General features: G+C 35.7%; 1 protein-coding gene and 1 long non-coding RNA gene across 3 annotated transcripts; both read right to left on the reverse strand.

Annotated features, from left to right (window-relative positions):
• Nucleotides 1-3,391: 3,391 nt before the first annotated feature.
• LOC122888777 lies at nucleotides 3,392-7,145 on the reverse strand. The gene is made up of 4 exons (XM_044223618.1): nucleotides 6,977-7,145; nucleotides 5,536-5,859; nucleotides 5,098-5,229; nucleotides 3,392-4,772 (listed from the first exon to the last, which is right to left on the reverse strand). The coding sequence occupies exons 1-4, from the start codon at nucleotides 7,143-7,145 to the stop codon at nucleotides 4,699-4,701; spliced, it is 699 nt and encodes a 232-aa protein (XP_044079553.1). The 3' UTR covers nucleotides 3,392-4,698.
• Nucleotides 7,146-7,171: 26 nt separating this feature from the next.
• Nucleotides 7,172-8,206, reverse strand: LOC122888711. Of its 2 annotated transcripts, none has more exons than XR_006380765.1 (3): nucleotides 8,157-8,206; nucleotides 7,784-7,854; nucleotides 7,172-7,291 (listed from the first exon to the last, which is right to left on the reverse strand). It is a non-coding gene; the product is annotated as an uncharacterized LOC122888711 (long non-coding RNA). The 2 variants fall into 2 exon arrangements; XR_006380764.1 differs by having other exon boundaries at nucleotides 7,179-7,291; nucleotides 7,796-7,854; nucleotides 8,157-8,205.
• Nucleotides 8,207-24,937: the final 16,731 nt, after the last annotated feature.

A 24,937-nucleotide genomic window follows, 5' to 3' on the forward strand; every position in this document is an offset into this window, starting at 1 on the left:
TTATATTATGGAATTGAGACACAGGATGTGGCCTTTGTCCACAGCTGCTAACAAAGTGAATACAGCTTCAGTTTCCTTGTAGTGTGTTTTAGTTAAAGAATATAAGCTTTTAAAAAATTCCAAGATTTTACCTTGACATACATTTCTAAACTGAGGGGTATCCTACTATAAGAAAGGGGACCATACTATTTTCTCATCTTACCCACTGAATGTGCTCGGATTGTGTTCCGCTCTCTCATCTGGCTGTGTGCCAGACCTATACAATAAAATCCTGAGCCTGAATGGAGGATAAAAGCTGCAGCTGTGGAAGCAGCATGCAGTCAGACAAAAGTAAATGGAGTCATTCTCCAAATCAAGGCCAACTCATTTGACTGCTGCAGTTGTAACCCAAATATTCCCAGGCCACATGTTCTCAATGCAGGGGCATCAGGCAATAGGGGAAGCCCTCCTTCTTATGGAAAGTCATAAGTGTTATTCCATGTGACCTAAGTGTAAAGTCAGTTTTAAATGTTGTGACTGTAGGTAAGGGTTGCCATGTATTGTAGGATGGTACTAATGGAAAGACAGATAGTTGAGTGACGATTGTAGCGGTCAATGGGATTCCCCCTTTGGAAACATGCAACCACAGATATGACAGCAAATCTTCGAGAAAGAGAGAGAGAGAGAGAGAGAGAGAGAGAGAGAGAGAGAGAGAGAGAGAGAGAGAGAGAGAGTTGATGGGGTGTAAGGTGGTACTGTATGAATGAAAGATAATAGTCCAAGTTTACAGGTTTATGTTGTTTATTTTAGTATATTTTATTCCATGTAAGAAGGACACTTATAGGGCAAGTTGATGCAAAAGCACTGATGGATGATGTGATGTGGATTGTGAAGGCTGCCCACTCAGCATATTCTGTGTGTAATTGTAATGCATATTAAGATATTAAAAAGCACATTTGGAGAGACAGTAGACAAGAAAGCATGTCAATGAACAAGTGAAAAAGATTGCAGCCTGAACATGACAATGAACGAGACAATGCAGCTTCAGAGGAGCTGCATTGTCTCTCTTCCTCAGTTACTCCTTCTGCCCAAAGAGTGACAGACACTTTCGTCCATGAAGCTTAAAGAATAAGAGGTTTCTTGACAGTGCAAACGTGGTGAGTTGGTTATTCTAGTGATAACTAAGTGACATCTGTCATTGTTGTCTGACATGATAAAATAAGTTGACCAAGAAAGTGATGCAGGAAACCTTGTGTTAGTGCCTATTAAGTGTTAATTAACAACACTTAACATTAATTGTTATTAACAATAGAGCAGCCAATTTAATTAAAATGAAAAAAGATCAACAATTATTATTTTTCCACAAAATGTTTTAAGAAAGGACTTTTTACAAGAGGCTTTAAAAAACAATTCTCAACATAGAAGTGGGCTGAACAATACCACACTCCTTTGTGCTTTCTATCTATCTATCTATCTATCTATCTATCTATCTATCTATCTATCTATCTATCTATCTATCTATCTATCTATCTATCTATCTATCTATCTATCTATCTATCTATCTATCTATCTATCTATCTATCTATCTATCTATCTATATACTGTATATATATTTATATATGTATATGTACACACAGAATCAACTATCTACAAACTGAAAGATAATAAATGTTGAAGGTACTGTGTCTCTCAAAAACTTTAATCCTTACTGTATAACATAACACTTTGAATGCGACAAAAAACAATTTAACCAGTTTAAACATTAGTGTGTTGCTGTAGTTGTTTAAGTCAGTATTGTTTTCATTTTGGCCACAATCCTATTTGAGCTTGCGTAGTGGTCTTAGCCAATTGGATTTTCAAGGTCTGTAATGATAGCAGTGTTTTGTTGCATGTTGTTGCCACCCTGTGGTCAATATAGGGAGGGAAAAGTCTGTCGTTTGATTACTAGTGAATGCTTATTTGACAAAGCAGAAATTGGAAAAATACTGTTTTTTATTCTTTAAAGTCCTAATGCTCAATTGGTGTACAGTCCCCTTTCCACTGTAATTCTTATTGGCCAAATCTATTATTGACTATGGTCTGCATTTTATTGTTCAAGTTCTTTATTTGTCTTTGCAGCTGATGCGGTTAAATGGACTGTACCATGATTTGACAGTTGGGGTGGAAACACTGCTCTGATGATTGAAAGTTACCAGCCATACTGAAATGAACAAAAAGTGACCAAAGATACACTGATTATTGTGATTTCCTTTCTTAACCATTATCTGGTTATGGCCTTTGGCCCCATCCGGTGGTCAATGATGATCACTACATTACTTGCAACTCAGACTTGAGTCACTGCAACAAGAGTCACTACCAGAGATTCCAGATTCTCCAGATGTCATCCATGAGCTACACTTTTCTATTGTTAAATCAATGACCAATTTCTAATTACAAATCAATGTAGAGCAAAACACTCATTTTCCCTTTCCCAGTTGCATGGTATGTTTTATATTTATATCTTTATATTTGATGTTGGTTTGTGTGGTAAAATGAAGACAGGAAAGTTTTCATTATACAGTGTATTTATTTAATAATCTTCCAAAATGCCAAACACAATAAATCACTGAAAATAAAAGCATTAATAAAGGAGCTGTTAAATTTAAAATCTAATGCATAAATGCTTAAACAAATTATGCAATTTTAAAATTGTAGTTCAAGAATCAAAAGAAAAAAGTAGTATGCTCACTGTGAATATTTGTGCCAGCATGGACAGGATTTTTACTCACACGTGAAGAATATAAACAGGAATAGTTCACTGTTCATAATCATTATATAAAATATCTCTATATAGGATTTATCCAGAATATTACATTGAATATTTAAAAAACTGTTCAATTATTAATATAAGTATACATGCCTAAATATGTTTTAAAAACCCCTAATAAAATTTGAATTATATGCACAACACCATTATATACTGTTCGATTGCAAGTGAGAAACAAAATTTGCAAATGTTTACATAGTATGTTCCACTGTTAACACAATTTGTGTGTGTGTGCTTGTCAGTATCCTGTGTATGTATCATCAACAACTATTCAGCAAATAATTCATAGTTATAGATTTTGTGTGAATAAGTTTTTAATCTTCTAAATTCTGTAATTGTCTTTGTAGAGTGTTCTGAATTACCTACAATATTGCATCAATAATGTTTTATTTGAGTTTTGGCCTATACACAATACTAAGACGGTGTAGTCCCTCATTCGTCCAGGAGTGTTCTATCGTAGAAAAGGTTTCAGTTGTAGTCATCTGGACACTGTTTTCAGAATCAAGACGAAGTCATTCTCAATTGGGAATGACTTCCGGATGGGAGCCGAAACGTCTTGATTCTGAAAACAGTGTCCAGATGACTACGACTGAAACCTTTTCTACGATATACACAATACTATTATAATATATACTATATTCACTGAAATGTGCTTTTTGCCAGAGCTGTGATGATTATGTAGATGAGAAGTCCTTTTTCTTCTGCTGTAATACATAAATCAAATTAACATTAAAACCTTAAGTTAAATTTCTTCTATATCCTAAAAAACTTAAAAATTAAAGGGTGCTTGGTTTCACATATGGCCTTTCCACTATTATATGGTTGTTAGTTTTATACCACTTCAAAATGTGGTTGTCTTCTTCCTGGCTGTTGAAGACTGACCTGAAAATGTATCAGTAACAGGCTGGTGTATGCTCTTCTTGTCAGTTGTCTTGTTGCGTGATAAGAATCAAGAAAGTGGTTATTTGTCATCAACGCCTTGCCAGTGAACAAAGATTCAAGGAAAGCACTAAGAAAAGTATTCTCTTCTGAATGATCATGCACTATGTGAGGTGTTCCTGTCATTATTTAGGTTTGTACACTAACCGTGATAACTTTCTACAGCAGTTAAAAATCACAAACATAATGACAAATGACACTTTAATAAGGAATTGGCATGGATGGATAATGGATGGTTGGTATAGATGTCTGTACTGTCTGATTGTGTGAGGAGCGTTTTAACAACAGGGTGATGTAGCCATGACTGGTCTTGAGTTAAAACTGACTGTGGACCAAGGAAATGTATCTGTTTATCCATCCCATTTTTGCTACTGAGGAGAGATTTGTTTTTTCTTTATGATTAGCTGTGGATCATTGCTTTATCTCTCTTTATAGATATGTGGCCTTTTTAATGTAAAATCTAGACTGCACTTTCACTTTGATCTCTGTGCTGCTTCATGTAGTCGTGGTGGTGTGTCAGTTCATCGTAGCAGCTCAGTGAAACTGGGTTATAGTTTATGTGAGCGGTGTTGTAAAAACAACAGGATGTTAATCATTGTAGTTTGGTTCACTCATTTGACCTGCTTATCAACACGGTTCATGGATGATACACATATTTTTAGATTTTTGTGACTTAAACTTTCAGAGTATGATATTGTCATTGATGTCTAGCGCAAATAAACAAAAAGACCCTCCTTACAACTACAGAACCTTCCTGAGAGTCATCAAAATAATCCTGTGATAGTTGTCTGTATATTTATGGGTACATTGCAAACAGGAACTGCTAATAGCTAATTCTGTATACTTTTAATGGTGCCAATTTTCCAAAATGTAAACAAATATTATATATAGGGGGAATTCCTTTGGTTAAGGTTAGGGTTTAGGCTAAGGCAAGGTCATGAATAATGTTTTAAAATTAAAGTTGCATTTTGATGTCAATTGGGTCTGGATTTTCTTGTATCTTTCATCACTCTTACATCTGAGTAGACAATTTCATCTTCAGTGTTATCTGAAAGAAGTGAAAAAAAAAACAATATTGTGTGGTTAAACTTTTGAGACTTGTCAAATCAGTCCATGTTTTCAATGGTCCTACCACAGAATGGTAACATAAATAATCAAAATAATTTTGATGGATACAAGCAATTTAGGTCCACATTTATTTTCATGGCACACTAAATTGAATGTAGTGCTAGAGCTACCTCAAAAGATGCTTTCAAATATCTATAAAACTACAGTAGCCTATTTGGCAAACATTTGCACAAATATCAGTAAGGTCCTCAGTGAGATTGAGGGTAGATGAAGACATGGGAATCTGGAGAACATATCTGTCTTACCTTCATTAACAGTCATGGGTCTTGGTTTCTTATTTAAATGTTTGATACCAAGAAACAGAGCCAAAAGGAGAAGTAGAGTTGCAGCACTTGCTATAACAGCCACAGTCACGAAAGAGGAGTGAGAAATGAAACCTAGAAAAGACAAACATTAACACAAATAAGATATTGAGATGATGTAGATTATCTCGTAGATGTCATTGTCAGCGCTACCGTAGGGCTACTCTACGTATGCATCATGCTGTATGTACTGTATCTAAAAGCCAACCTGTCTCATAAAGCTGGAAAAGTTTTCTTTTTTCTTATTTAATAAATCTTTTTTTTTTACTTGACATGGTAGTGAGGAGATTATATCAACCAAAGGAATCAAATAAATTAGTTATTATTAAAATAGTATAGTAAATGAATAAATACATAAAAATAGAATTTAATCATTCCTACCTTTACAGCTTGTAAGACGGATAACTGTTTCTTCTCTGCTGACATTGTTTCGAACATTACACATCAAGTTTCCAGTCAGCTGACCGTGTAAGCTGATGGTAACATTTGAAACACTGGGTTTGTCTTGTTCAGGTTTACTCCCAGCCAGTGACTGCATGTTTACTGTCCAGTTGCTCAGGGACTGGCTGTGGCCTGTGGTCTGCATCAATAAGAGGCCGTCCAAAGTCAAAATGAACTCTACTCCGTCTCCCTCAGAGGAGCAGCTGATGTTCATCTGTTCTGGTGACAAACACATCTGAGACACAGCTGGCTTTGACACTGGAGCTGGAAGACAAACATATAGTCACATATACAGTACATGCAGTACCAAATGCAACGTAGCATCCAATTCTGCAAACTCATGTGTATTCTGTATATATCTATATCTATTTTAATTCCTATTTTAGAAAAACATCTTGAGGCCTAAAACATTTTAGGTTTAGTGCAAGTATTAAAACTTTTTCATCAGAAAGACTACTGAGATGGTAAGAACTGGCAGATACCTGTAATTCTCAATGCATGTTTCTATATGAAATAAAAAGACTTACTACTTAAGACTTAAAACTTACTATTTCCACTAAGCAAAAATACAAGTGGTCAAAAACTTTTAAACTTTAGAAGTGATATGAGACTATTTTTAAAAAGTATATCTATATGTATGTAATATACCTACATGGATATAATATATCAAAATATAGAGGATTTAAATTACATGCAATATTTAATATACATACAATATTGTATATCACATCAGAAACACCTGCAATAATGTATCTGCAATACACTTCAACGGCAACACAAACTAGAGCCTCCAAAATGACCATAATATTGAATTAACACCTGTTTCAACAAAAGACTGAACATCATAACCTTCATGAAGGGAGGATTTATTGCAGGACTCTTTTATTAGACTATATTAGTTTTAGCTTTACAAACTGGCAGCTGAGTGCACATCCACATATTTTAAAAAGTCTTCAATATATTCAAGTCTTTCATTTTTACAGCATAAATACAAATTATATATTTAAGCTGAATTCACTTCAAACAAATTTTACCGTACGGAATAAGTTGTTAGTAACAAATTCACAGATTTTACGGATATTTTCATAGATATTTCAAATATATAGATCAAATACGATATTTACAACATTTAATGAAGGGCCGTCTGTGTTTATACATACGTATGTACCTGCAGAAAATTGCTGTTTAAGTAACCAAGTTTTAAGATTTGATATGGATGTATGTTTTTTTTGTTGTAATCTCATTTTAATAATATAGTTGTTAATGTTGGTCTTTTAATCCTTTTTCAGGATCTAGGACATTTTTTGTCTACACTGGTACTGACCACAGTTTCTATTTCAGAGAGGCATTACTACAATTTTAACTTTTTTGAAAATCCTACCTTGTATTTCTAGATGCTTGTTGATTGTTTGCAACAGTTTTCCATCAGATGCATATGTTTGCAGCTTGTAATCTCCAGAGTCTGTCTTCCGTGCATTATGCAGCTTGAACGTTCCATTGGTGAAGCATGTAGAGTGATTGATGTATTTATCATGTACAATCACTTTCATATGTACTGTGTTTAAAATGTTACATACACCATTCTTTGTCAACTGTAGTTTTATATTTGTAGGCAGGTGAAAAATCAATGGCTCCCCAAGTGCTCCAAAACACTGCTGAGCTCCCGTAGGTTCAGATAAATTGCAATCCATAGACCCTGATAGAAACAAAACAACGAAAAATGTAAGATACTTTAAATAAAATGCTACATACCAATTAGCATTTCATTTCATTAGGTAAAAGGAAACCATACCTGACCATTGTAATGAAAATATCCTTTGTGTATATATCGTACATGTCATTTTTCCTGTGCTTTTACCAGCAACAATTCAAAATCATAGATTTACTATGAATGTTTTTAACCTATTTGTATTTGCAATTAATGTTATACATTTTTCATGTAGGCAATAGCATAATTTGCATTGAATATTACTAATATGATATATATTGTAATATATAGTATATATATAATTAAATATTAATATAACCCTTTAGGTTTCAGTTATTTGCAAATTAACAAAACACTAGCAAATTACTTATGAAACCTTATAATGTGATATAGTAGCTGCTTTAGATTACCTAAAATATTGCATTAATAAATCTGTAGTTGTTTTGGTGAACACATCAATGCTATTAACTACACAGTTACCTTCAACTGTACCTTTTGCCAGAGCCGTTGGCACCAGAGCTGTGATGATCATGTAGATGGAAATCATTTTTCTGTTGTAACAAAATCAAATGACCTTTTAAACGTGGTGAATTTCACTTGTAGGCAAAACAATCAACAAATTAACATGTGTTCAGTTTCATGGTTATTAGTTAAAATACACTTTAATTAACATGATGCTTGGACATGTGTAGATTATCTACATAACTAGACAACAGTTTTAATCATAAGAATTGATGTTTTTTAGAAATTATAAAAATCATGCAATGAGTAACGAATTAGTAATAAATCATTGCACATTTTCAGCTCACTTTAACTCATCGAAGTGGCTCAAATTCAAACAAGTTTCACTCACCACTTTTACAATAGGATGTCTTCTTTGTGGCTTATTGAATGGACTGTGACTTTCACACTGACAGGGGGCTGATCTTTTGTGGTCTTTTTGTTTTGTGGAGAGAATTGAGGAAGCGGTTATTTGCACTCAGCAAAGTACTACTGAAACACTGCTTATCTTTTTTGCATTTACATGTACTCAGTTTAATTACAAGTTATTGATCTTGTAGTATTCAGAAAAAGACATCTAACATAAACTAGAATATGTTAAACCATTGAACTGGATATTCTCTGCTGTGTTTAATTTGACATGCATTATGAATTATCATGCATTTTGTGAGCTGTTATGTGGATGGCACTCATACTACCTGATTGCCTTTCTGAATGCAGTTAAAACTTTATTATTTAGGATATTATGCCACAGAGGATTATCTTAATTGATGATATTGTTGGAAATGGAAAAGTGTGCAGTGGTGAGTGGTGTGCTTTACTGTATATGCATGGAGTCTTCTTTTATTTTAGTTTCCAGGATGTCCCAGTATATCTCTAAAAAAGTCCACTAGTTAAAACACACATTACACAGACTGGTGGATGCCATACAGTGGACATGAAACATACAGTAGAAGATAAAGTGAAAAGAAACATGCCTGCTTAGCTTTGAGGAATAAGGAAGCAGAATGTAGGGAAAGGATGGAAGTGTACCTAAGTCTGTAATTTGTAGTTGTTGGGACAGAGTTTTAAATGAATGTGCGATGTAGTTTCTACATGTCATAAGTTATAATTGACCGTAGACCAGCTCAGTGATACTGGGTTATTGTGTATGTGAGTTTTAATGTCATCATCTCTTTAAAGTTTCCTCTCTAAAGCCTACAGTGCTGCAGTGTGCTCACAAGATTAGTCAATGACAGGGAAAGAAAAGAAGAGCTTGTCCTACTGACTCCTGAGCTGTCACTTCATGGACCTTTATAATCAAAGGAATTTGACTATATGATGAATCATATCATCATATAGTCATGTAATGCTATAAATGTATTATTCACACACTGATGACACCCCTAAAATCACTTGTTAACATCTAGTGTAACTTTTTAGTTTCCATACTGAGTTTTTGAACATCTGTCCTCCATTTTGCAATCAAATCTCTGAATGGATCTTACCCCCATGTACAGAAACCTGTTATCTTTTTATTATTCACTTAATTAGATTGCAAGCATATATTAAAGCTGTGTGAGAATAAGAGATTTTGTATTTCTGCAAAGGATACTACAAAGAAATAAGCACTTGACCTGCCTCTCAGAATTTAACATATGGTATATTTCCAAACCATGTACTGTACATTATTTACTAAATAATAGTTTGCATCACCAAAGTTTGGTAGAGGAAACTAAAAGTAACGCCTTTGACATGATAAACTAGCCTCTAAGGTTTTCAACACAACAAGAACGGAAAAAGTTGTGGACCACAACTTTTTCCGTTCTCAGTCTTTGCTTCAACCACAATGACAGACCAGCATGTACAGTATATGTTTAATGCAAAGAAATACTAAAAGATCAAAGATAGAGAGAGAGCAAGAGAGAGAGAGAGAGATGATCACGCTGTGTTAGACTGAAGGATCTGGTAGCAACACAGTGGAGACTAAACAAGCTTTAATAATTTCAGCCATGACTTCGTACTCGATCTTTTCTCAAATTATCAAAGTATGCCAAGAGATCCATTCACCAATAACAGTAGGTCATATGGCCAGGCTCGAAACAGACTCACTTTACCTCTGGTGTAAACATTAAAAGACAAAATTGTTTAAAGTACACACTGTCATGGTTTTGGGTTTGTGTTCTGTTATTTCCTGTTTTATTTTGAAATCAGAATCAGAAATACTTTGACTATTGATCCCTGAGGGGAAACTCTTTTGTTACAGCTGCTCACTATCACATCAGTGCACACAGGAATAGAAGTTCTAAGCAAATCAAAATATAATACACTATAATACAGGTAAGATAAATTAAGTACAAAGTGGATATAAGTATAAAATTAAAATAAGTGTAAAGTACAAAGTGGATTTACCAGTTGATGATAAGTATGTACGGTATAATAATACAATGTAGTAAAATAAGTAACAGTGCATGCACTGTCAAGTTAAGTGTAGCTTATTAAGATTATTATGAGACGGTGGATATTGCACAGCAGTAATAGAAGTATGAATAAATATAAATAAATTAAACTGAACAGAGTATATTGCACTGGAGTATTAAACAGAGAATATTGCATAATTATTTCAAATATTGCACTGATATTAATGATCAATGTCCAGTTTAATGACTTAGGGTCATATTGACATTGACTGACACTTAGAGGGAGGAGTTAAAGAGTTTGATGGCCACAGGCAGGAATGACTTCCTGTGGCGCTCTGTGGTGCATTTTGGGGGGGATGAGTCTTTCGCTGAAGGTACTCCTTTGTTTGACCAGCACGTCATGGAGTGGGTGGGAGACACTGTCCAAGATGGCATGAAGTTTGGCCAGTATTCTCCTCTCTGACATCACCGCCAGAGAGTCCAGCTCCACCCCCACAATGTCACTGCCCTTACGGATCAGTTTGTTGAGTCTGTTGGCGTCCGCTACCCTCAACCTGCTGCCCCAGCATGCCCCAGCATGCAACAGCATACAGGATAACACTGGCCACCACAGACTCATAAAACATCCTCAGCATTGTCCGGCAGATGTTGAAGGACCTCAGCCTCCTCAGAAAACATGTAGTTTGGCCAGCATCCTCCTCTCTGACACCACCACCAGAGAGTCCAGCTCCACCCCCACAATACCTCCTTCCCTCATGTCTTGTTGTTTCACTTTCTGTCTTTGTTTGCTTTTCCCTCCAGTTTTGATTGTTTGCCCCGCCCTAATTAGATGCACCTGTGTCTCATTATCTCCTCTCACCTGAGTGTATTTAAGTCTGTGTCCTTCCTTTATTCAGTTGTTAGTTTGTCATTGTATCTCTGTCAGCATTATGGCTTCTTGTACCTTTCCTGTCTGTGGATTTTTGGATTTTGCCTGTTCACTGTAGACTGTGGGAACTTGTTTTTCTGTCCTATTCCATTGAATACTCCTGCTTTCTTGCTTGACACACCATAACACACAGTATAAATCTGTGAAATTGGAGTTTGAGTGTTGCTGCCACCCTGTGGACCCAGGCAACATGAAAAATCTCTGTGTGGAAATTAATCATCAATGCATGTGATAGTTATTAGAGTAGAACAAGTGTACTTTTGAACATTCAAGGTCCTAATCCTCAATTGGGGCACAGTGGCCTTTTCACATGTACCCCATATGGACTGTCACAGTTGGTCTGGACTCTTAACATGAGTGGAGCTGAGTGGACTCTAACATGATGTGACAGTTGGTGTGGAAACAGTGGCTGCGCACTGGTCTCATATTTAAAGTAAACAGCCACACTAAAAGGGAGAAAGTTACCACAGATTTCATTGAATTGAGGTTTTTTTTTAATTTCATGATCATTGAGTTACTTGTGAGGAGACTTTTGACTCCATCTTGTGGTCAGAAATTATCCTTACATTGCTTACAGCATGTACTTCCAAGCTTTCTGGTAGTACCTGAAAGAACAGTAGGCATTCTCCAAATGTCACACATGAGCTATGCTTTTTTACTGTTACATCACTGAATGTAAAGCAAAAGACTTTTCTTTTTCCACTATGGAAACACAACCAAACTGTGAAAGTTCTTTTTGATTTTATTGATATGATTAAATATGTTATTTTTTTAAATATATGTATATTTTTAAAAAATGTTATAAAAGGTTTCAAAATTTACAAAGCCGCACACGAAGCAAATCCCTGAAAGTAACAAAACAAATTAAAGCGCTGTTACATTTTAGAAGAATACATGAATGGTTTAAAGAGTAACTTTATGAAAATCAAAATCAGCTATTTTAAAATGGTAGCTCAGATATTGTCACAGACACACCAGGCTCCACCATCAGTTAATCACACACACCTCCTCCCCATCAGCACCTAATGACAACTAGGATAAAAGCACACCACTCACATTTGTCTGGTAGTGTTCGAACATAAGGACTCTACATTTGGACTTCGCAAGACTTCCCCATTCTATTCCAGCGTATTCTCCCTATCTCCGCGCTTCATCAACGGTCTACGGAACAGTAAACCTTTTACCTGCACACCTGTTTACTCCGTGCTGTAATCCAATAAACCATCATCTGTTTCCTCATCGGTGTCTCCCGCCTATCTGTACGTAACAGATATGAAGGAATAGGAAGTACTCTGCTTACTGTGAAACAGTCTATAGTACAATATCGATATGGTAACAAATATATACACACAGGACTACACAAGACAATACACAAGACTGTGTATACTACTGTAGGTCAACTGACAACACTTTCAACTTGTGTCATAATGCACTGGGTGACAATGCCTGGTAATAATGACGGAATTTAGCTGGAAAGTTGTCTTCATGAATACTGAGCCAACATCCTGAAGCAAATATCTGGCATTAAAAAATATATGTACATTTTTAAAAAATGTTATAAAAGGTTTCGAAATTGTTCACAATGTAGAATAAAAATCTAAATCAGCTATTTTAAAATGGTAGCTCAGATATGAGGGAATAGGAAGTACTCTGCGTACCATGAAACAGCCTATAGTACAATATAAATATGGTAACAAATATACCACACAAAGACTGCGTATACTACTGTAGGTCAACTGACAACACTTTCAACTTGTGTCATAATGCACTGGGTGACAATGCCTGGTAATAATGACAGAATTTAGCTGGAAAGTTGTCTTCATGAATACTGAGCCAACATCCTGAAGCAAATATCTGGCATTAACAAGTTATTTTTATATAATTTTTTTATTTTCTATATTAACACATAGTCAATACAAGTCGAAGGCTGGCTCATGATTCATGTTGCCTTCTCATCTGAGTCTGGTTTTCCTTCTATTCTTCATCACTAAAACATCTCAGTCGACAGTTTAATCTGCAGATTTACCTGAGAGAAGAAAAAACAGACCTTCACAATGAACAGCATGTCTGCCTTGTTTTTGTCAAAGGACGTAATGTGTGGTAATACATTACTGATTTTTCAAATAAGTTCCTACTTTCATTTGCTTTACCACAGAATAGTTATAAAACCTTTGACAATATGCAAAGCAAAAATGATGTTAATTTTGATGTGTTACCAGTTTAAAGCAATTTATAGCTTTGCAAGTTTTCATGGTGCAGTGCAAGTGAATGTGATGCAGGACCTACCTCAAGCATATAAAAATTCTTTTAAAAAAAATCTATAAAACTAAAGTAGCCCATGTGGTGCCAAATGATGGTCAGGAATGCCAAGTATACTGTATATGGTTTATAATGGGCTAAAATCTGCAAGAATGTCAGTATGGTCTAGATGAAGACTGAAGGAACAGTTGTAGGTCTTGTTTTCTTATGTAGATGTCTGATACCAAGACACAGAGCCAAAAGGAGAAGGAGAGTGACAACACTCGCTATCACAGCTACAGTGCGAGAGATAAGAAATGGAATCTAAGAAATAAGCAAATATCAACCCATAATAAATATTGAGATGATTATTCTTGGAGCTACCAAAATCTTCCTGAAATATAAAAACATTCTTGTCTTCCATATACAGCAATATTTATTTGCCAGTGCTTAGTTACAAAACAGAAGAATGCCAAGGGCAGCAGACAGGTCAAGATCCGATCTGTACTTGCTACCCACAAGACTTTAGGGATGTGTCTGTACAGAGCCTGCGACAATAAATGGAAATTCCTGATATTCATTGCAAAACCATCAGATCTGAGAGGATCTTTTCTAAAAGCTGACCTGCTGCACAGAGCTGGACATTTCTTGTGAGGTGGGGGGCAGATAATCAAGCATGTGTGCAAAACAGATTTTGATAGACTTTACACAGTACCTTTACATTTTGTCAGCTTGATAACAGTTTCATCTATGCTGACATTGTTTCGAGCATTGCACATCAGGTTTCCTGTCAGTTGACCACGTAAGCTGATGCTAACATTTGAAATGATGGGTTTATCTTGCTTAGCTGTACTCCCAGCCAGTGACTGCATGTTTGCTGTCCAGTTGCTCTGGTCCTGGCTGTGGACTCTGTGGATCATCAGCTGACCATCATCTGTTCTGGTGACAAACACATCTATGTTTGTAAATATAAACTTACTGAGCTTTGGACAGTATTCAGATAAAGACTACTGACATAAACTTGAACATCATACAAATACTGTATGTCTTCACAAAAAATTTAAGTCCATTGGTCAACACGCAGATGGATAATGATGGAAGTTGTATATAAGGAGAGATAACATACAAATGGACCCTGCTGCAGTGGTTTGGTCACTTTATTTCGTCCTATTTGAGTTTGCACAACCCTGTCTCCTAGAAATGACTTTTATATAGTTTTACTTCCCAATTACGTTTTGTAAGGAAACGTAACCGTTGCCTGGATTATATTCGCTACCAATGTTTTATCAAGTGCAGGAACCACTACATTTATGTACTGTATGGACTTTGTAGGCAGGGCTTTGACCTCAGAGACCAGGATTCACATGCTGAGTTGCTCGTTTGGTTTGCTTTTGGCAACAAAAGTGCTTTGGTTAAGATTATGGAAAGATCATGATTTCTGTTAAATATTGATAAAGTAATAAAGTTTTATCTATATTTAATCAAGACCTAACCTTATTCTAATCAAGTGTTTAGTGTGGGTTAACCATAACCATAAAAAGCTTTAATTGTGCTTATTTTTTTGCTATGAGCTGATATTGTAGGAGTATCCGTATCAACATTTGCAACTTGACAAATACGTTAATTACATAACGTTTCCGAAAAGCATTATCCGGGCAGCATTGTTTCCTTCAAAACATATTTGCTGTTGCAAATCAGTAGGATATGAATATGATTTTGAGTAGACTTGGTTAGTTTGAAGGCCTGAATATAGACGCACTCACATCATATGGTAGTACGTCATAGGAACAGACCAGTGTCTATTATGTGTTTGACTGCAAAGAAAGAGATTTAAAAAAAAGAACAAAGGCAAAGAGAGAGTGAGCGATGTAGTCATGCTGTGGTAGACTGATGTGTCTGGTAGGAGAATGAACACAGTGAAGACTCACAAATCAAGCTTTCATTTTAGCTATGACTTGATGTTTGATGTATGTCATTAGGTCTAATTACCAATAATGTTTCATATAAAAAGGTCAGACTTCCATGCCTGGTTTGTAAGGAGAGTCGTAGCTCAGTTCTGTAGTAAAAACTAAAGGTCAAAAGTGTTTAGAGCACATGCAAATCAGTAAAACTGCACAAGGTACAAGTAGCAGCATAATATGTACAATTTTACTTGTACCCTGTGGATGTAGGCAACATGAAAAAATCTGATTATGGAAATGATTCACTAACGCAATGGCCTTCTCATATGTGGCCCATGTTGACTGTAAGCAAATGTTCTGACTGAAAATAGTACTGCATTATAAAAAAAGGGGGCTGTGTTGGTGTGTTGCTACAGGAACTCGTGAGACGATGAAATATAGTCCAGGAAGGCCAGTTTGATCTATGACTTTAAACAACTTTAAACATTTTAAACTAGAAATATGTTGCCATGGGTTACATAAAGATGCTCCACCTTGTCTTTCACCTCCTGGTTTAAGCCAGCTGGTTTTCTCCTGTTGTACGATGACTCTTGTTCAGACTTCTTCCAGTAGCTTACAGACTGTAGTTCCGTCAGCTCATGTGATGGACCACCTGCTGGTGTAGCTAGTAACTGCACCTCAATTTACAGATTCCTTTTTACAGATCTGCTGCGGTACGAATTGGACAAAAGTCCACAAATAAATAGGAGGGAAGTCACAAATGTCACGTGGCCTGCAAGCTGACAGGAAACAATCTACAAATGTGCAAAACCTGTTTCACGTGTAAAAATTGATCCACAAATGCATAAATAGCACTTTACATGTATCATTTGTGTTGAAACTATTCACATTTGGAAAATGTAAATAGTAAATAGTAAATCATTTTCTGCAAAATTAAAATACATTTTTACAGAGTGAGTTATGCATATTTGCAAATTGCTTCATATTTTTGTGGATATGACTTTACACAACACAAATTTAAAAAAAAAAATGTTTGTGGATAGTGAAATATTTGTGTATTATGTATATTATGCTATTTGTGGATTGTCTTCTGTGGGTTACAAATAATAAAGTCCAATAAAAACTTCCATAATGATGTTGCATTGCATTGTGGCAAAAGTTAAACAAGGTCCAACCTTTTGCAGTATGACGGTATATATATGTTGTTTTTTTTGAAGGAGCCCTCTATGTTGGTGTCCCTGCTGCTGCAAAGCAATGGTCTTATTGAAATTACTAAGGGGGATGCATTATGAGCTGAGTGACTCTGACATGATGTCACAGTTGGGGTAGAAACAGTGCTGTGCACCAATCCAGTATGTACAGGAAACAGCCATGCTGAACTGGAAATTATGACAGATTATGTATGTATTGTTTCATGACCATTATGTAATTACATGTTAGGAATTGTGGCTCCAGCTTGTGATAAAAAAAAAATAATAACTACATTGTTTGCAGCTTCTACTTCCTTCTCTCTGTTAGTAACTTCAAGAACAGTGTGTATCCTCCAAATGCCACTCATGTGGTACACTTTTTATTGTTTAATTATTGACCAATTACTAATTACAAACCAAAGTTCAATATGAAGCAAAATATGCTCTACTTGTTATCAGTTGCATGTACACCTTAATAAAAAAAGTGGAAATCATCAATTTTATCAATACGTTTATTTGAAAAATACAAGTCAATAAAAGACAAAACAAAATGTTTCATAAGTTGCCTACAATGCCACACAATTACAATGCAAATAATAGAAAATAAAATCACATGATAGCATGGTTATTTTTGAGAAGCAAAATGCTTAAAAACAACTCCACAATTTTAATGTGGTAGCTCAAAAATCAAGAGAAACTAAAACTATTCTGTTTACTGTGAAAATAGTCCATAGTGCAATACAGATATGGTAACAAGTATCCTAATCACACACACACAAAACATGGTGGTAATTATTTGATCCTTTTTATTTTTTCAAGCCACAAAGACAATGATCCCTGATCACATTTTATTTATCGCGAGGGTTAGATAAGGTTTCCATCAAGGTTAATGTTAGGCTTCAAAATGGGCTGGTGCTGAATGTTTTAGGAGAAAATGATCTTGCATTCTGATGTGAGTTGGGTCTGATTTTCCTTGTATTTTGTGTCACTCTAACATCTGTGTAGATAACTTCAGACATTTCTTCAGTGTTACCTGGAAAAATTCAAAACAGATGTAACCTATCACAGCAGAAATCTTGTCTGTACAAAAATATTTTCATGGTATTAAATGAATGTAATGCATTAGCTATCTGAAATGAAGATAAACATTCAAAGGTCTGTTAAACTTAACTAAATTAATGTCAGTATGGGCCTTTTTGAGACGGAAACATGGGGGAACATCTTTCACTTACCCTCATTAACAGTCGTGGGTCTTTGTTTGTTATGAATGTTTATTAGACCGTGACACAGAGCCATAAGAAGAAGGAGAGCGACAACAGTGGCTATCACAGCCACAGTCACAACAGGGAAGGAAGAAACAAAATCTAGAAAACACAAATATCAAACCAAATTAAATGATGATGATATTGACATGTCAATTTAAAGCTACAAAGAAATCAAATATTTCTTGTCCATTATTTTGTCCTCATCAGGTGTTTGATGTGTCTCAGATATAAAAACTGAGCAACCCCTTGCAGTTAGAAAATAAGTGAGTGAATTTAATTGATTATGATTTTTAAACGTTTTGAATAAAAAATGTGAAATAGTAGTGAAGTGCTGATATTTAGAAAAGAAAGCAAGAGTAGTTTAAACACTGTACCTTTGCAGCTTTTAAGATGAATAACTGTTTCATCTCTGCTGACATTGTTCCAAGCACGACACATCAAGTTTCCAGTCAGCTGACCGTGTAAGCTGATGGTAACAGTTGAAACACTGGGTTTGTCTTGTTCAGGTTTACTCCCAGCCAGTGACTGCATGTTTACTGTCCAGTTGCTCAGGGACTGGCTGTGGCCTGTGGTCTGCATTAATAAGAGACCGTCCAAAGTCAAAATGAACTCTACTCCGTCTCCCTCAGAGGAGCAGCTGACCTTCATCTGTTCTGGTGACAAACACATCTGAGACACAGCTGGCTTTGACACTGGAGCTGGAAGACAAACATACAGTATCTACAAAATGCAACGTGAAATCCACTGCCAACTCTGGTAATTAATATAAAACTGACAATATGGTATGAACGTTTGAGAATGTGGAATGAAACGTATTGCCTCAAACCCGACAGTGACAACACACTTTTGTCATCTTTTGTTTCAGATATGTAATGTTAGCTTAACACACAGGTCAGAGGTAGGTTATGATGAAATTCACAATCACAAAATAAGAATACAGTACTTTGTGCATTAATGACATAAAGTTATAGAATAGACGTTTAATAAAATCCAGTCATTATATTTCTTTCCTGGGCCGTTCTGGTAGTCCAGTGGCCAAAGAAGCCTGTCAGTGGAGATCTTTTGTTGCCTGTAATTTCTCCTCTTCCCTCTCTCTTTCTACTGTGCTGTCTAGTCAAAGCAAAATGGTACATTTATAATGAACACATATTTCTCATTAAGTTGGATCTATCAATAGTAAAGGCTTATTAATAGGCACCTTATTAAAACACACATGTACACACTTATTTTATACATAAAAGTCTAATGTGAAGGCGAAGTGTACCTTTTTGTCCAATTAATATTCAATTTTATTCCATATTCTCACTCTAAGTGTTAGTCTGTATGACCCTAAGTCATTAAACTGGACATTTATCATTACATCTCTGCAATACTTGACATAATTGTGCAATATTCTGTGTTAATACTCCTGTGCAATATACTTTTTTCAGTTTAAAATTCCTTATTTATTGATATTGATATTTATTCATACCTCTATTACTGCTGTGCAATATCCTCCGTCTCATCATAATCTTAATAAGCTACACTTAACTTGGCAGTTCATGCACTATTACCTTATACCGTATTATTATCATCAACTGGTAAACCTACTTGGTACTTCACACTTATTTTATTGTATACTTATACCCACTTGGTACTTAATTTATTTTCTGACCTGTATTATAGTATATTATATTTTTTTGCTTAGTACTTCTATTCCTGTGTGCACTGACGTGATAGTGAGCTGCTGTAACAAAGAGTTTCCCCTCTGGGATCAAAAAAGTATTTCTGATTCTGATTCTGATTCATGTGTCACTCCATATTTCCAATGTACATTAAAAAAATGTATCCCTTAGAAAATGTAAATCTTTAATTAGCCAAGTTCTTTAATTCCTGTTTCAGATAAAACAATAGATTTTTTTTTCATCCACAATTGGTATTCAATGTAGTTTTTTTTTGTTTTTTTACCTACCTTGTATTTCTAGATGCACATTCACTTCTTTCAGTAAAGTACCGTTAGATCCAAATTCTTCCAACTGGTAATCTCCAGAGTGTCTCTTCATTGCGTTACCTAGCTTGAATGTTCCATTGGTGAAGAGTTCAGACTGATTCATATATTCCTCATGCTGAGTCACTATCTGATTTTTAACTATTTTTAAAATAATGTATTTATTATCCTTTTTCAACTTAACCTCTGTATTTGCTGTATTTGGCAGATGAAACATCAACAGCTGTCCCACGGCTCCAAAACACTGCCGAGCTCCAGTAGGTTCAGAGAAACGGCATTCAGTAGACCCTAAAAAAACAAACATTTAAAATACAGATGAGAATAATTTCTTGTTATTTGTGTCAGTGGGCAAAAGGAAGACCAAATTAAACTAAAACAAGACTAATTCAACGATTTATTATATCATTATATCATATTTTTATATTATATTTTCTTTTATTATTTTTTATATTATAAATATAAATGTAAATAAACATTAAATCTATTTTTAACTGCATTTCTAAATTGTGATTGTCTTTGTAAACTTTTCTGCCTGACTTCCAATGTTGAAGCAATTTTTTTTACTGAATTATTGTCTATAATATATTGTCCATAATGTTAACTGCAGTAACATACCTTTTGCCAGAGCTGTAGTTGCCAGAGCGGTCATGATCATGTAGCTGGAAATCATTGTTTTTCTGTTGTAACACATAAATCAAATGTCATTTTAGATGTTACATTGTATTTCTCTTCAATTATATTTATATAATATAAAATGACCAAATTTAAGATTAGTTCAAGTAAGTTCAAAAGTCGAGTTGAATAAAAATAAAGCCTGAACAATATGAATAGCATGTATGGAGTAGCTTTTTTTCATAGTCACACTGTTTCAAAAATAATTTATATCCTCTACAAACTATAAAATAATGAAAACATACTACAACGTTTCTGCTCATTTAGCTAATCTCAGAACAAGATTATAATTCAAAACTGTCACTCACCCCCTTCACAATGGTGTGATGTCTTTGTGTCTGTGTAAGGCTGACCTGTGAATTTTCCACTGGCAGAAGACTGGTTTATGCTCCCCTTGTCTTGTTGTGTGATAATTATCAAGGAAGTGGTTACTGTGTTGTTACCCACAACTTGCCTGTAAACAAAGTGCTCACATTCACTGCTTTGGCAGTACTCAGATAACTAATAAGACTGCTGACATAAACTATGGTTTCTTAAACTTGAAACAATGGTGCAATATACTGTAAGTATTTGGTGCAGATTTTCTACTGTCTTGACATTTCAACATTTCTAAATGATCGTGATGTGTGAGATGTTCCAGTCTGAAAGGCAGCACTTTCCTAAAAAATAACCCGTAAGTGTGTATATTAAGCTACCATGAAACAGATTTAAATTATAGGCCATAACCTGAAGACACACATTTTATAACGTAATTTATGTGTGTGATTTTTACATGTATTACACACACACAGAAGTAGCCACTTGGCGGGTCTTGCAGTGATGAGTTGATTGACACTCAATGTTGGTGGAAACTTAAAAGGATTCACCCATGAAACTGAAGGACTACTGCACACTAGAGAAGGCATAGCTGAAACATAGTGTATAATAAGTATATTTTGCACTTTGAATGTTGAGTTTGGCCTCCGAGCTACTTCGTGAAGTGGTTGTGGTGACATGCTACATCTTAGCATCACTATGAAACTGTTATAGTTACTGCACATTTAAAGTTTCTCAGCACCATATTCCCTTTAGAAAAACTACAGTATGATTAGTCAGGGGACACACTTAACAAAATACAGGGTTATCATACTGACCTCTAAAGCTGATTACTGTTTTTGAACCTCTTGTATCAGTTTTTACATTAAGTAATAACCAAGATTTACTTTATTTATTCAAGTAGTGCAGGGCTAACGTAAACACTATGCTGAGATTAAATTGGTGCAATTAAACACAGTTGTTTTGGAAAATTAAGTCACACCAGCATACGTTTCTTACAGTTTTTCTCATTGTAAGAGATAATTACAACATGTGTTTTTGCTATGCACATTTCTGTATAGCCAAAAGAAAAAAACAATCTGCACCACTAAACTTTCACACAGACAACACAGGTAATGTGAAATTAAACCATGTGTGAGACGGTACTTTGTTCTTAAATACACTGAGAGCAATGTGAGATTCACAAGCTACTTTTTTATAGCCATGTAGAAATAACCACTGCCGCAGTACATCTGCAGAACACTGAAAGCTGAATAAAAAAAACAAAGTACACAGAAGACAGAGGTCTTTACTCTTACTGAGGTGTGAGTTTCTATTTCAGCTGCAAATACAATTGCACAAACAGCCTCCAGCTGTGACTGCACCATCCTTTCCTTTGTCAAATGAGCACTATAAACCACATGTCCCTTACTATAGGTTTTGTATTCCTGCAAAGGACACATGAAGAAATAAACACTTCCTGCCTCTCAGTGTACTGCCACACTTTCTATTTAAAAATCATATACTACATATTACTTTGAAAACATCAGCATCACAAACTTTCTCAAAAGAAACTCAAGTAATGCAAAATGAATCTATGTGTGAGGCTGACTTTCTCTTTCTCTATTTTTCTTTCTCTGTCGCTTCCTCACTCACAGTGCCTCATTTGAAACTCTCACAGTCCCAGGAGACATTCACCTCATCTCTGCTGTTAACAGATAAACTAACAGGAACTGTTGCATTCAACAATACAATAAAGCAGACTGGCAACAACTTGATTTATTAATTGTTTTATTCGCTCATGAAGAACATCAGGTGCAAAAAAAATGTACCAGAGATTGTGTTGCATTTTCAGCATTTGCCGACAATCTTTTGATCTATACTGTTAATCTGTTAGTTAATCAGCGGCAGCAACAATATTGTATCAGGCATTAATGAACAGCAGGAATAATGAGCAAATGTTTTAGCATACTTTTCAACATAGATTTATTTTATTAAAAAAACACATTCTCATAAAAAAACAACATCAAAGCAATGCTATATACAGAGAAATATACTACTAGAGTTATATACTCCTTCCTTGTCTCTTTAAAAGAGAGTCACCTCATCTTTATAGGTGCCTGAACTACCTCAAGCAGCTCATCTGAATCTTTATCATCCAAGTGGTGCCTTTTTCCAACATCTGGATGTCCAAATCATCCACATTTGTCTATTGTCCTTTTTCTAAGATTTGTACATTTGGTCCTCAATCCTGTGTTGTTGTTTTTTTTTTGGCCTAAAATGTGTAATTGTATGGACAGTACACTGTAGAGTCCTGTCCTGTAGAGTTTGCTCTCCTATGCTTTGCCATGGGTTTTATTGCTTACGTACAGAAATGTAAACAGTCAAAATGACTCTTCTGCTGTTTGGGTATATGGTCTTTTGTGTTTTTGTTGCCTCAGAGCCCCAGGATTACTGAGTGTTCAGACCGAAAGTTATGCTGTGATAACAAAAACGCTAAGAAAAGCCTGAATATTCTGAAGATAATTTTATTGTGCTTGCTGACGCTAGCTGAGAAACACTGCTAGTTTTTTTGTTGGGGTCTTACTAAATGATTGGTAGACTACTGATAGGTGGTTGCAAAGGCATACGTGGACATGGCTCCTACGTGGCTCTTACACCTTGTCTACACAGGAGGCGCAGTGTGAGCCACACGTTATCAGAGCAGCAGCAGTTTCAGTGCTCTGTCTGTGTCTATACAGGATGCATTCAGGCACAGTACTGAGTGTATTTAACCCACGTGTTGGCAGCACCCAGAGCCCAACACACAATCACTATATATGACAACTGTAGACTGTGCAGACACGCCGAGTGTCACTCGATGCTTTTTTATTAACAGTTACTAGGTTGTCAGTAGGTTCTTGTTAGGTAGTTATGACATTCTCTGTGTTTGGCAGAGCATGGATACGTGGTTGCTACAGTGTACTCTGCGTATGCTGAGCAGTACAGAGTGGGTAGTTATTAGGGTGTTCCTGGTGGTAGTTCCTGGTGAGTTCTGTGATGTTTTGTGTGGTTTCTAATGCTCTGTTTGGTGGTTCTTAAGTACATTTCAATTCATACAGAGAATATTTAGCCTGGGACAACAATGAAACAGAAAAATGTTTCAATCGCTCTCCGCCGAGAAACAATAAAAATGCCAACGAACAATGGACAGGCATTGGTTTGCGTTACTTAGTTAAACAGACCAGACCTAGTTTGTATCCCAATACAATTATGAACATGTGCCCCCATGCATGGATGACCACAGCAGGAATAGACAGCATTGTGTTTATTAGACACAAATGATCGGAAATTGTAATGTGCGAATAAACACAGACAAGTGCTTTACTATTGGCCTATTATTTATTTCAGGAACCTAAATATACAGGAAAATATAAATTTATGCAGAAAAAAACAGTGGCACCAAAAATTACGATATTTGAGAGCTCCCCCTAAATTTCTCAAATGAGGCTTACTAGGAAGCTAATGGCTCTTTCAGGGGAGTGAAGCTCCTCTCATAGCTCCTCCTTATTTTGAACCCTGGTTGCTGTTGTTTATGACGTGGCTGATGTTGTAATTGCTGTGGAGTACCGTGTGGTTGCTAGGATGTGACATGTCTTCTTTAGTCACGGAGAGAATACTAATAATGTTAGGAGTAAAACCAGCAGCAGCAGTGACAAATACATTTGTAAGAGAGAAAAGGTTTCAGTCGTAGTCATCTGGACACTGTTTTCAGAATCAAGACGTTTCGGCTCCCATCCGGAAGTCATTCTCAATTGTGAAAAAATTGGACGGGAACTGGAAATTTAAACTACTCTGAGTTACATAAGCCCTGCCCTCAGGAAGGAATCTGCCTGAGTATCTGTAAATAGCTAGTTTCACCTGAAACTGACCTAATAGTTTCAAGATGGCCCAGTAATCAGGCCTATTGTTCTCTGGCTGCATCTACTTCATCACTGCTAAGTGCCTGATTAGCATGTGATAGGCGTGACCAAGGTGATAATACACTCTGATAGACTTTGGGCAGATTAAATCTCAGACCACCATTTCTGTTCAAATAGGGGTTCTCTTTCTTCACAAAAATGGCTTCCTTGACGCCCCGTTCAAACCAACTCTTCTCTCTACTAAGAATCTTCACCTCGCTGTCTTCAAATGTGTGGTTTGTAGCTTTTAAATGCAAATGCACGGCGCTCTGTAATCCTGAGTTAGCGTGTCGTCTGTGCTGATAAAGTCTTTTGTGA

The sequence above is a fragment of the Siniperca chuatsi genome, linkage group LG14 (genome assembly GCF_020085105.1).
Source record: "Siniperca chuatsi isolate FFG_IHB_CAS linkage group LG14, ASM2008510v1, whole genome shotgun sequence".
Classification (NCBI taxonomy): Eukaryota; Metazoa; Chordata; class Actinopteri; order Centrarchiformes; family Sinipercidae; genus Siniperca; species Siniperca chuatsi.

Coding starts and splice junctions, on each gene's coding strand:
- LOC122888777 (XM_044223618.1), bottom strand. CDS start 7,145: ATGAAAGTGATTGTACATGATAAATACATCAATCACTCTACATGCTTC. Junction 5,860..6,976: donor CAAGCATCTAGAAATACAAG/GTAGGATTTTCA, acceptor TTTGTCTTCCAG/CTCCAGTGTCAAAGCCAGCT. Junction 5,230..5,535: donor CCGTCTTACAAGCTGTAAAG/GTAGGAATGATT, acceptor TGTCTTTTCTAG/GTTTCATTTCTCACTCCTCT.